The 12,297-nt window shown below is 44.3% G+C and overlaps 1 protein-coding gene across 1 annotated transcript in view; it reads right to left on the minus strand.

Moving 5' to 3' along the window:
• Positions 1 to 12,297, minus strand: part of LOC104310338 (N-deacetylase and N-sulfotransferase 4) — a 104,281-nt gene that overhangs the window by 77,672 nt on the left and 14,312 nt on the right. The window contains exon 2 of the mRNA XM_009911757.2: positions 9,917 to 11,163. Within this exon, the coding sequence (XP_009910059.1) occupies positions 9,917 to 10,897 (981 nt within the window). The 5' untranslated portion in view covers positions 10,898 to 11,163. The remainder of the gene's footprint in view (positions 1 to 9,916; positions 11,164 to 12,297) is intronic.

Genomic DNA, 12,297 nt, shown 5'->3' on the forward strand with positions numbered 1-12,297 from the left:
TGGCACAGATAGAAGGCTAATTGTGAGGAGAAGTATTGATTTATCAGGACAGTATTTCCAGGATAGGAGGTTGCCATCAAAATAAAAGTGGCTTCCTCTCTGTGGGTGATGATGCTGTATGGGCAGCATGCCTTAAATTACATTTGCTTCTTATCTGCAAGGAAATCTTGGAGTGCCTTATGCACAACTCATAGAGTTGTTTCAGCTGAAAAAGACCTATAAGATCATCAAGTCCAACCAGCAACCTAGCACCACCATAGCCTTTAAACCATTTCCCAAAGTGCTTTATCTACACATTGTTTCAACACCTCCAGGGATGGTGGCTCTGTCACCTCCCTGCCAGCCTGTTCCAATGCCTGACCACGCCTGCAGGAAAGATATTTTTCCTGGTATCCAACCTAAACCTGCCCTGCTGCCATCTGGCTGTGGTAATGGAGAACAAGGTGACCTTCCATGTACTTCTGGTTCAAATAATGAAGGGTTTACCTATCACTTGACATGTGCAGTTTGGTTTTTAAGCTGGAGAGCCTTGATTTGTGTCTCCACAAAGGGTTGGAGAGTTGCCATGCCCATGGTCATAGGTCAAAACCTGACCATCATGTCTAACTGGTCAGCATCTGATGGAAAAACCACAGTGCATCACATACTGTTTTATTGCAGCTTATGCTTTCACAGCAGACCCTGAATGATTTGCACAATTTTATCTTGTCTTGCTTGGCCAGTCACCAGAATATTATCTGGTGACATAAACATAAAAGGCAGGATGATTTTCTCATCAAATTTGATTCTTTGTGTGTGCTTATGATCATTGCAAAAAGCCCCAAGAAGCTCCCTGATGCACAGACATCCCCTTCAGCACTCAAATAACTCTATCAGACTGTCACAATTTCAAATGCTCAGTGAAATCATTCATTTTTTGCTCATTTATTAAAGTAGCTCCACACAGACCACATGAAATTTCCTAAATAAACCAGATTCTTGTGGAGTGAATTTCTCCAGCTGAATCAATGTGTTTGTATGCAGGGCACCATTCTCTGCTGAAAGCAAGATGTGACTCATTCCAGTGATTCCAAGCTCTGCATGACTCATGTTGAACGATGGAGTCAGAAGGTCATTTATTCTTAAGTCCCTGTAAGAGTATTTGGTGTCTGTATATGTGCAGAGGAAAAGCAAGCCCTTATGGAAATTGTCCAGCTCTTTATGGAAAGGCTAAATCTTCCCATAGATGAATACACAGCTCACTACAAGCAATGATCACAACCAAATGTGGACTAAAGGCTTTTTTTTTTCTCCCCCTTTTTTTTAACTCTCCTGAGATACAGCAGGAGGTTTAGCTTGGAGGTTGTCCCATTATCTCATAGCATAACCTGCTTAGGATTTGCCAGTTTTGAAGTACCACATGCTGGCATGGTGCCTCCAGCATAAGAAGGGGATGGTGCTGCTAGATTGGTTCTGGAGGAGGGCCATGAAGGTGATCAGAGAGCTGGAGAGCCTTCCCTGCGGGGACAGGCTGCAAGAGTTGGAGCTGTTCAGCCTGCAGAAGAGAAGGTATTCCAGTTCCTGATGGGGGGGGCTACAAGAAAGCTAGGGAGGGTCTTTTCACAAGAGCTTGTGGTGATAGGGTGAGAGAGAATGGATTGAAGCTTGAGGGTGGTGAGACACTGGAACAGGCTGCAGATACCCCCTCCCTGGAGGTGCTGAATGCCAGGTTGGATGAGGCCTTGAGCAGCCTGGGCTAGTGGAAAGTGTCCCTGCCCATGGTAAGGGGTTGGAACTAGATGAATTTGGTTTAGGTTATGGCACAGAGGTGAACAGAAAATGTCTAGTTAACTATTGCTAAGTAGATGAATTTTCAAAGTTCTCCTTTCCCCTTTGAGATTTTCTCTGTTGTGTCACCTATTTGTCCATCCTTCCATCCAGCCACCCTTTCTCTGGGCATTGCCATTTTCAAATCATTTGAATAATGCTAATGACAGCAAGCAGAGCTTTTGCTCTGAGTTTTTTTTTTCCTCTGCTCCCATTTGGATGACAAAGGCATATTTAAACATCCTAAAGTAACTGCATTATATATGGCACTCAGGGTAATGTGTTTATTGCTGCATCAAGTGCTTTTAAGGCAATAATTATGACTGTTCTTAAAGCCTCCACTGGCTGGCCTCTCTAGAAAGGTATTTGATTATTTCATGGAGTGTTATTTTGTTGTGCAGGAAGCAATTGCTTTTGCTCCTTTTAAACTCCTAGGTACTGTTTTAAAACAGGTTAATGTAGATCTCTTGAGAGGTTGCTATAAAGCAGTCATGGTTTTTGGCTCCTACAGATTCCTTAAATGTTAGGAAAATGATTTAAATTAAATTAAATGAAGCTAAATCGAGTACCACATGTATCCTGAAATACACTGCAGTCTGATGTAACCTGTGGCTCCAGCATGATGTTGGAGAAGGGAGTTGAGAAATAAGTACAAATCCAGGCAGATGAGAAGCAGCACAAAGGAACGTGTCACAAGAGAGCATTGCTGTGAGCATCAGGTATTTCTGCATCACAAAACGTTAGGGACTCGAAGGGACCTCCAGAAATCATCCAGTCTGACCCCCCCCTTGCCAAATCAGGATCACCTAGGACAGGCCATACAGGAATGCATCCAGGCAGGTTTTGGAAGTCTCCAGAGGAGGAGACTCCACCACCTCTCTGGGCAGCCTGCCCCAGGGCTCTGAATAAAGATGTCTCCTCATATTGAGGTGGAATATTCTGTGTTCCAGCTTGTACCTGTTGTTGCTTGCCTTATCACTGGGCACCACCAAAAAGAGCCTGGCACCTTCATCTTGATTCCTATACCTCAGGTATTTATAAACATTGAGAGTATTTCCCCTCAGCCTTCTCTGCTCCAGACTGAACAGCCCCGGGTCTCTCAGGCTTTCTTCATAGCAGAGATGTTCAAGTCCCCCAGTCATCCTGATAGCTCTCTGTTAGACTGTTTCCAGCAGATCGCTGTCTCTCTTGAACTGGACACAGAGTTGCAGGTGTGGTCTCAGCAGAGCAGAGTAGATGGAGAGGAGAACCTCCCTAGACCTGCTGGCCCTCAGAATCTTGTTGAGCCTGAATCTGAACATCTCCAGGGATGGGGCCTCAACTACCTTGCTGGGCAACTTATTCTGGTGTTCCACCACTCTCATGCTAAAGAACTTGTTCCTAACATCTGATCTAAATCTCCTCTCATTTCAAACCATTGTCCCTCATCCTATCACTGCAGGCCTTTGGAAACAGTCCTTCTGCAGCCATCTTGTAGTCCCCTTCAGGTGTTGGAAGGCTGTATTAGGTCTCCCTGGAGCTTTCTCTTCTCCAGGTTGAACAACCCCAGCTCCCTCAGCTTGTCCTTGCAGGTGAGGTGCAGATAGACAGTCATTCCCCCAGACCACCAAGGAGAGAAAGAAACATTTTGCTGATGGCAAAGGAATTGTGTTTTTTAACCACACAGGGATGGAAATTCTGAATGAAAGAGCTGGCTGTAGTGAAACAGCAGAAGTATGAAATGTTTTGTGTGATGTGTCCTGACAAGGCACTTGAGCAGTATTCCACACTCAAATTCTTGCAGGAAGAATTGGATGATTCAAGAGACCTGAAGAAGGGAAATATTGAATGAACTGTCATCTCTGCTAAAGCAGAGTGGTGTTGACACTCCCATTTTAAAAAAGATTGTCTGCTTATTAGATTTTTACTTCCAATGCCTTCTCAGCTGCTTTTCCAATTCATTTCTGAAGTCTTTAAGTGGGAACTTCAGAATTTCACTTCATTGTGTTTTGTGCTGCCACTCCCCAGTGCTTTCAAAGGTGATATAAGAGCAACACAACCTATAATGACGAATGCTTGGCTGTCTCCTCCAGCTTCCTGTGCTCATACATCATCTCGTTGCAGTTTCTCCCTGTGTTGTCCATTGGCAGGAGTCTATTATAAAAAGGCTATAGGGATGGCCATTGTATCTCACATTAGCAGCAAGGAAGTGATTGCTGTTTGCAGCTTCTGCTGAAGGAACAAACAATAGAAAAATAGTTTGTTTCTAGTGCCTCTTTATAGCACCAGTTTCAGATATGGAGCACACTTGGAAGTAACTGGTGAAAAGTGAGGTATTGGGCTGTTGTACCTTTCATCTTCCCTACAGCAGGGTGTGAGTGTAAGATGGGTACAAGACTATAGAGCATCCAGAGAAACTCTTCAGTATCCTGAGTTAGAAATGCAGGTATTTGTTATAACCTTTCCTCACTCTCAGTTCTGGCCTTGAGCACTGCTGGCAAATTCCTGTGGAAATATTCTGTGACAGTGGATGACCAATTCTGTGAAGGGATGCAGCAATGTGTTACTGTGTATTGCTAAACAGTTTCATCACCCACGTGTCTGGCTTGGGTATCCCATCCTGCAGATCATGCTTTTGATGTCCTAAGTCATCTTCAGCTTGTGACCCACTGAGAAAATGGGATTTGTAATACATCAGGCAGTGTTATGTGAATTCTTGAAAGGTTGCTTTAGAGACCACTTCTTTCTTGGTACCTCCTGGTTTGCTAAGTTTGGTTTAAAAAATACTGTGAAAAACCTACATATTTATGGTATTTTTTGGTAGACTTTCCTTTGGTAACCAGGAAAATCAGCTTCTATAGACAATATGGGACCCTGAGCAACCTGGTCTAGTGGAGATGTCCCTGCCCATGACAAGGGTTTGGAATTAGATGATCATAGAATCTTAGAATAGTTTTGGCTCAAAGAGACCTTTAAGATTGAGTCCAACCATCAAAGATCAAACTTTAAGGCCCCTTCTAACCCAAACCAGTCTATGATCCCACCAACTCCAAATGGCATCAGAAGTAAGGCATCCACACACAAAAGAAACAGGAGTGGGCATTGGACTACTACTGCTTATCAAACTCCTTTCAAAGGACATTTAGACTTTGCATGGACAGGGAGGAGAGTTTGCACACAGCAGCATGGAGACCTTTACCCACCCTGTGCCCAGCTTTCTATTGACTATTGTTCTGCTGTGCCTGGAGATGTGGCCCAGGCATTTCTAATTATTCCACCTGAAAGCAACTGTCCTTGGAGAAAGATCAGAAAAAGCCTGTGCTGGAGATATTCAGTTACTGAGCTCAGCCTCCTGCTGAGTTAGTTCCCTTTAATCTGGAATTATCAGAAAAGATGTGACTCCAAAATGAATTCCTGTCTTGAAAATACTAAAATGAGCAAGAAATTGCAGCCTTTTAGTGTTCAAGGCATTTTAATGATGGTGAAGGTCAAAGACAAAGTGCAGACATGTGGAAGTGAGGAGGTGTCAGAGACTAATGTAATTCTTATTTCCACTGAAGTAAGTGGACTGAGGCTTAGAATAGAAGAAGGGGTGAGAATGCAAATGGGCTATTCAGTGCTGTGAGAAGGAGGAGGAACTGCAGTCATCAGTAACACAAGGGACATTCTTAAGCATTGCTCCATCATTTTATAGTGTTTCAGAAAGCACAAGGATGCTTCTGCCCTTCTGGTAGCAATTAGAGGGAATACAGAAGCTAGAAGCTTGTAGATAAAGGAGCTTTGTGGTGTGACAGTGCTGGGATGAGCAATTTCTCTTTGATTGTTAGGTTCCAGCTGGGAGAGTGGGGGCAGAGAGGGAAGCAGGTGGCTCCTGAGAGACCCCACCTGGAGTGAGGCTATAGAGGGGAAAATAGGTTGCAGTGTGAGTTCTAGGGTAGCAAGTGAAAGGCTAATGCTTCTTGGTTTGCTCTGTTTATTAAAGAGCAAGAGCCTTAATGATCTTGCAGGGTTTTCTGAGTTAACATTAGAAAGTGTATTTGTGACAGGTGCTGAGAAATTCCTGGTCACTGCACTGAGCTCTTCTTGGGCGACTGAATATTGTACTAGCTCATAGTATAGCAACAAAAATGACTTTCATGTTCAAAAGACTTTAGCAAGCTCTTACTGCCTGTTTGGGCAATGCAGCTCTGTTGGTGCTCAGTTGTAAGGAAACTTGAAAGGTAAGAGTTTTGTGTTCCCTCTGTATAGCAATCCCAGACACAGCCAAACCAAGATGTTTCTAGGGTTTTATGCTAAATCACTGGTGCCAGAGATCCTGGACTTGCTGTGTGCCTGAGAACCAAAATAATTTGCAAGTATGCAAGTTCTGGAATTCTGCAAATTGACTGATGGATTCTTGAGTCTTTTGCCTTCTGAGGCCAAGCAGTGAGATAATGTATTGGCAGGAGGGAAAAGGAGAAATTCATTTGCAGGGGCTTGGTAGGCTCAAGACAGATCTCCGCAAAGCTTGGGAAAATAGCTTTCTGTGGCTCTGCTGAGTTCCTGTTTAATTACTTAGCCAGATATGACCTTGCACAGCTTCTGTCACAGAAGGGACGAGGAGGTCTTTTGTGGTAAACACAGCCCATAATAACTCTGCTCTCTAATCTCTGTTTCTCCAGCTCATGCCACCCTTTATAAAACTATACATATCCCTGAAGCACCTAATTGAGAAATGGCTTTGTGAGGGGATAAAAACATTTGAGTTGCAGGAAGTAATTACACAGGAACAGTGTTACTTGTCTTTTTGTTACACACCACTACTGGGTAGCAGAAGGCTCAGCTCTAGTTGCATGTCCTTTGGGCTGGCAGTTAATCTATTCGGTGACTGGAAGGAAATGCCTAAGAAGTTGACCAGAGTGATGTTATTTAGTTCTGGTTTTCATAGAGTTTAGGAGGTGGGGAGCTGTTCATGTGAAGGTTTCTTGCACACAGCTGCATAAGAAAGTGTTCCCATGGGTGTGTGGCCCCTTAGGAGAGCCTAACAGCATCCACATACCTCTGTATACTGAGCTGATGCTGTCTGAGCACCAAATGTGAAGAACTGAAGGAACTGGGGATGTTGTGATGTGGCACAATGCAGTGGTTATATTGTGTTGAGAAATTGTTGCAATGCCAGCACTCCTTCATATGGTTCTCTTGGTTTGACTTTGACAGCACTATATAAGTAAGAAATGTTTTGTGTTGGTGGTGCTGGTATCTTAAACTTGCATTGCAGATGACAATTGGAGGGGACTCATTGCAGCTGAAATGAGTTCTGAGGTGCATGGCGTTACAAATGTGGAATATGGGGTTTTCTTTGTTTTTTATTTCAATGTAAATATGCCTGTAATGTGCAGTTCAGGAAAGAATGGAGATCATAAAATCATAGAATGGTAGGGGTTGGAAGAGACCTCCGGAGTCCAACCCTCTTGCTAAAGCAGGGTGACCTAGGACAGGCCACACAGGAATGCATCCGAATTCTGCTACATTCTTGTTGAAGAACAAACAGAGCCCGTGTTAATCCCTCTAGCTATCAAAGCCTGTCACACTCCCACCCTTTTCTTACAGGGCAAGCACAACATGCCCCTAAATCTTCCATTGTGTCAGCAGCAGCCCCTCACCTGCCATAAATACACAGCCTTCTCAGCACCTCATTCAAAATGCACAGCAGTACTCTGACACCACTTAAACACCAGCCCCTTAAATATTATCTCCCTTTGCTGTGTTTACCTTTTAAGCAGAGGAGCAGCTCTGCCCTATGGGGTGAAGGCAGGCCCACTGGTTCTTAATTGCCTCCTTCCCCAAGTGACTTGGGAGATTGTTCTCTTAGCAGCTGTAATTACCCTTTACTGTAAACTACCCAAGGTAGACTCCAGTTTCGGTCTTATGTTCATTAGCAAGCGTTCTGTTCAGAATGTTAATGCATCCTGGGAATGTCCAGTCTGTAAGAACAGACTGATTTGTGTAGCAAGCATTTGTCAAACACCCCAAGGAACAAATCTGTACCAGGGAACTGAAACCCATGATGCTAAGGACAGAATATCAATGCATGGATTTAGGTGTGAAAATTGTCTGAAAGAGAGAAACTTTTTATTGCCCCCAGGGATGGGAAGGTTGGTTCTGACCATGTGCCTGCAAAAGATTTCTCCCCATGGCTAACACTTGTGGCGTGATTACTTGTTTGGGATGAGGAGGGGATTTACCCCGTGAGTGGAGTTAGTGATGGTTTTCTGATGGAAGTGGGCTGCTAATTTAGCACTGGAGGTATGTGGGAAGAATGGAAGCTTCCCTTCATACCTTCAGTCAGATATAATATATAGAAGACTTGCCATAATAATAACAAATCTGTGTTATTAAGCAAGAATAATTAAAGAACTCTGAATCCCCTCAGATGCTTTTTTATCTTCAAGACATTCAGCAGCATGCACAGCTTGGTTTTCAGATGGGTAAAGGTGTGCAGCACATGAAAGTGCTGCTGAATGCTTTTAAAGGCTCTGATTCTGCCATCCAGCCCCTACTGAAGCCCCTGGATCTGGAATTTTCTGTTGTTTCCTATAATGTGGAGGGAAGCGTGGCTGCTCTGCCAAGCACTTGTGGAAAGGTTTGCCTTCTCTTGTTAATCACTGGGGAAAGTCCTGGCAAAAGTATGATTTGCATTTACAGGAGACTCTGTGTATCAGGTGATAGAACCAGAGGAAGTGGTCTGCAATTGTGCTAAGGGAGGTTTCGATTGAGCATTAGGAAAAAAATCTCTTTTCTGAAAGAGTGGTCTGGCATTGGCAGCGAGGTGGTGGAGTCACTGTCCCCAGAGGTGCTCAAGAAGCCTGTGGACATGGCACTTTGGGGCATGGTTTACTGGCCAAGGAGGTGTTGGGTTGACAGTTGGACTAGGTGATCTTAGAGGTCTTTTCCAACCAAAATGAATCTATGATTCTATGACACTTTTCTTACAGTGACTCTTTAACTGTGGTGGAACGAGAGACTTCCTTAGTGGAGCAAACCACCTCAAAAAAATCACGGGCAGAAAGCTGTCACCGAAAAATTTGTTCCACAATTGCCTTTTCAGTTAATTTCCTCTTGTATACAAGCCCTTCCTTAGAGCTTTTTACCATGTATTTCTGGAGAGAGAGAGAGCACTTGAACACTGAGTACAGTGCTCAGATCTCTAGGCACCAGGCTCTCGGAGTGCCTGGTGCTAGAAATCAGCTCTGATGAGCATTCATATGCCTGGTTGGGCTAACAGAATCACTCTAACTGTGCTGATGTGCAAAACTCTTAACTGCTGCTGGGGCTGGGTACTTTGATTTCTCTCTTCTTAATGCTCTGGATGAGAAGGAAGATCAATAGAGAAGAAGTGGAGATGTAGAAGTGGAAAAACGAAGCAAAATAGAAATCTAAGTTTAAAACAAAAGGCTTGTACATAAAAGCATTGGGGTACTTATAGGGGAAAAAATCCTCCAGAAGAAAGTCTTGGGAATGTGATGTTGCATGCTTAGGAACTTCAAGCAATCTTTGAATATGATAATTCCCACATGAGGAAAATTGCAAGCAATGCAAGAAGTGTGGCAAGCAAATTGAGAGGTGATTTTGCCACTTTGCTCTGGTAAGACCTCAACTGGAGTACTGTGTCCATCTCTGGAGCTCTCAACACAGGGAGGACATGGACCTCATGGATTTGGTCCATGAAGTGTAAAGTATGCTGTTTAAAAATTCAGATATCTCAGCAGCAAGCTTGCTCCAGAAACAGAGATCCTTTTATTTAGCTTAAAGAAAGGGGACTTTTTATCTCACAAAGATCTTAGTTAGCCAGGTGCTCTGGGTGAAGCCCTTGAGCAGAACCTAAACAAGCAAGAGGCAGGCAGGAGGCACTATGTGCATTGCTGTATGAGGCCATCTCTGTGCATCAGCATGTTGACTCATACATGAATGTACAGAGGCGAGGAAACAGACTTCCAAAATCATCTCAGGCTGTGGTTTCTGCATCTGCAAGCTGCATTTGTACACTTAAAGCCTTCACAAGGAAATGGAGCCTGACAGCTTTTTCAGGCTTTGCCTCTTTTCAAATACCCATTCACACATCTGGGATGGTATCTCCCAGTTCTTGCCTTACCTTCACATCATTGATGTTCATCCTCGTTCCCTCCTTCCCAACAAAGATATCATCAATGTCAACCAGAATGTACCTGTCCAAGGATAGTATGAGCCTCTTCCCTGACAGGAAAGAGATGGCATCAATGAAGATCAGTTTGTGCAACCAGAAGGTCAGGTTGTTTCCAAAGAGAACTCTTTGAATCCCATCATGGAGCCCCAAGTCTTGGATGACAGTTGCATACAGAGCAGCCTTTGGCAAAGCTGCAGGGGGTGGTCTGGAGGTCTGCAGTTCACTTAACAGCACAGGCTGGTAAGTGGAATGGTTAAACTGGAAAACTGTCCAGTCTTCGCCGGGCAGTGGACCTTTCTCAGCCCTTGGTGCTTTGGTAATGTGCAGCAGGGGAGACTGAGGGTTGACCACACAGTCTTTGAGGGCTACATTATTGTAAAGCATCAAGGGCAGTCCTTTCAGTTTCGTGCTGGGGGAGCTATTCTCGTTGGCTTTATGAAAACCAATTATGCTAACACTGTATTCCACACAGTATTTTTCCAGAAGCTCTCTGTTCCACGAGTCCATGGATACATACTTCAAAATGTTCTCATATATAACAATTGTGTATTTCCCTCTTCCATTGTCTGTGAGAGGGGGAATATCCCCCTTGGCTGGAGCGATCACCATGTGGTACTGAAACCTGCTGGACTCGAGGATGGCTACGATGTCCTGCCCCAGCTGGGAGTACTGGCTTTCCACAAACAGCAGGACAGTGGGGTCAGTTTTAGATGGGTCAATTGGCTTAGCTGTTTTCAGCTCCACAGATCTGTATGGGAGAAGCTTGATGTCTTCACATTCTGCTTCTCCTGTGGTTTCTATGAGGGCCATTTCCTGCTTGTAGCCAGAGTAGAGGTAATAGGCAGAGATGAGGATACTCGCCAGGCAGAAGGTGGCCAGGAGGATGACCAGTGTTCGGAAACTTCTGCGGAGCTTCACGGGCAGATTCATCTTTTGCAGGGCTTCCAGCTTCTGGGGGACTTGCTGCTTTTATTTGCTTCTCTCTTCCTAAAGTGCCATAGGAATGAGGAGATGCAGAGGTGCCAGCTCCCCTCCAAAGGCATTCATGTCACCATTGCAGAGCATTTATGAAGCTGTTAAGGAGGTTATAAAGCTGGTGGAGCAGGGAGTCAAAGCATCCAGAAAGCTAAATTGGAAGATGTTTTCTCAGAATGCAGCAGATGCCAATAATCAGTGAAGGAGACTCTTAGCATCATCTGCAACGAGAAGTGAAAGAGGAGTAAATAAAATCCATAAAGCAATTAAAAATGCATGTTGATAAAGACTGTGATTGATGCTGGTAATCTGAGCTAAGAGGGAAGTTTATGAACAGTTCAAGGAGCACTTGGTGTCACTTGCTTTTGTGATGTGTTAAATCAAATCTGCATTCAACAGCTCTCCCATGTGCTTAGGGGATAAAAATACAGCCTAAACAGAACTTTCTGGGGACATGTATCTCTTAATGTGTGGCCATTTCTTATCTGAAGTGGTTCATTCCTATTGCAGATGGGAATGACTGAAGATTGTAGGGCAAGATTTGGACAAAGGAAATGTTTGGGCTTGTTCCATGTCAAACTCAAACTAGATAAGTATTTTGAAGGGGGTGACAAAGCCTGTGTTGGGCTGATGAGAACAAATTGAAAGACACTTTGAGAGTGGAGTGATCAGTATTTTACAGCCTAAGGTCTGTCTTTGACATTAAGGATGGTGCATGGATTTTCCAAGTGAATGAGAGGGTTACTAAAACTGCAGGGTATGGTTGTGCATACCTCTGCCTCCGTCAGGGGTGAAAGGGAGGTGGTATGGGCAAGGAAAGTACCACAGGGGAGTAATTAGAGTGCTGGGTGGGCATGTAGGTGCGTACCCTGTGACATGAGGCTGGGCCTTGTTGAGTGCTCAGAAGGAAAACCTGAGTCAGGTAGGCAGAAGAGATGGCTCTGAGGAGATTTTATAGCAGCTTTCCAGTATCTGAAAGGGGCTGCATGAGATCTGGGGAGGGACTTTTCCAAAGGCTTGCAGTGATAGGATGAGAGGCAATGGCTTTGAGCTGGAAGAGGGGAAATTTAGACTGGATATTAAGAAGAAATTACTTATAATGAGGATGGTGAGACACTGGAACAGGGGTGCCCAAGGAGGTCATGGATGCCCCCTCCCTGGAGGTGTTGAAGGCCGGGTAGAATGAGACCTTGAGCAATCTGGTATAGTGGAATGTGCCCCTGCCAGTGTCAGGGGTGTTGGAACTAGATGATCTTTAAGGTCCTTTCCAACCCAAACCATTCTATCAATCTACCAATGAACCTCCAGCTGAAGGACTGGGACTTCAGTCTGTCCCTGCTCTGCTCTCTGCCTGA

This window comes from Dryobates pubescens, chromosome 24, assembly GCF_014839835.1.
Source record: "Dryobates pubescens isolate bDryPub1 chromosome 24, bDryPub1.pri, whole genome shotgun sequence".
Classification (NCBI taxonomy): Eukaryota; Metazoa; Chordata; class Aves; order Piciformes; family Picidae; genus Dryobates; species Dryobates pubescens.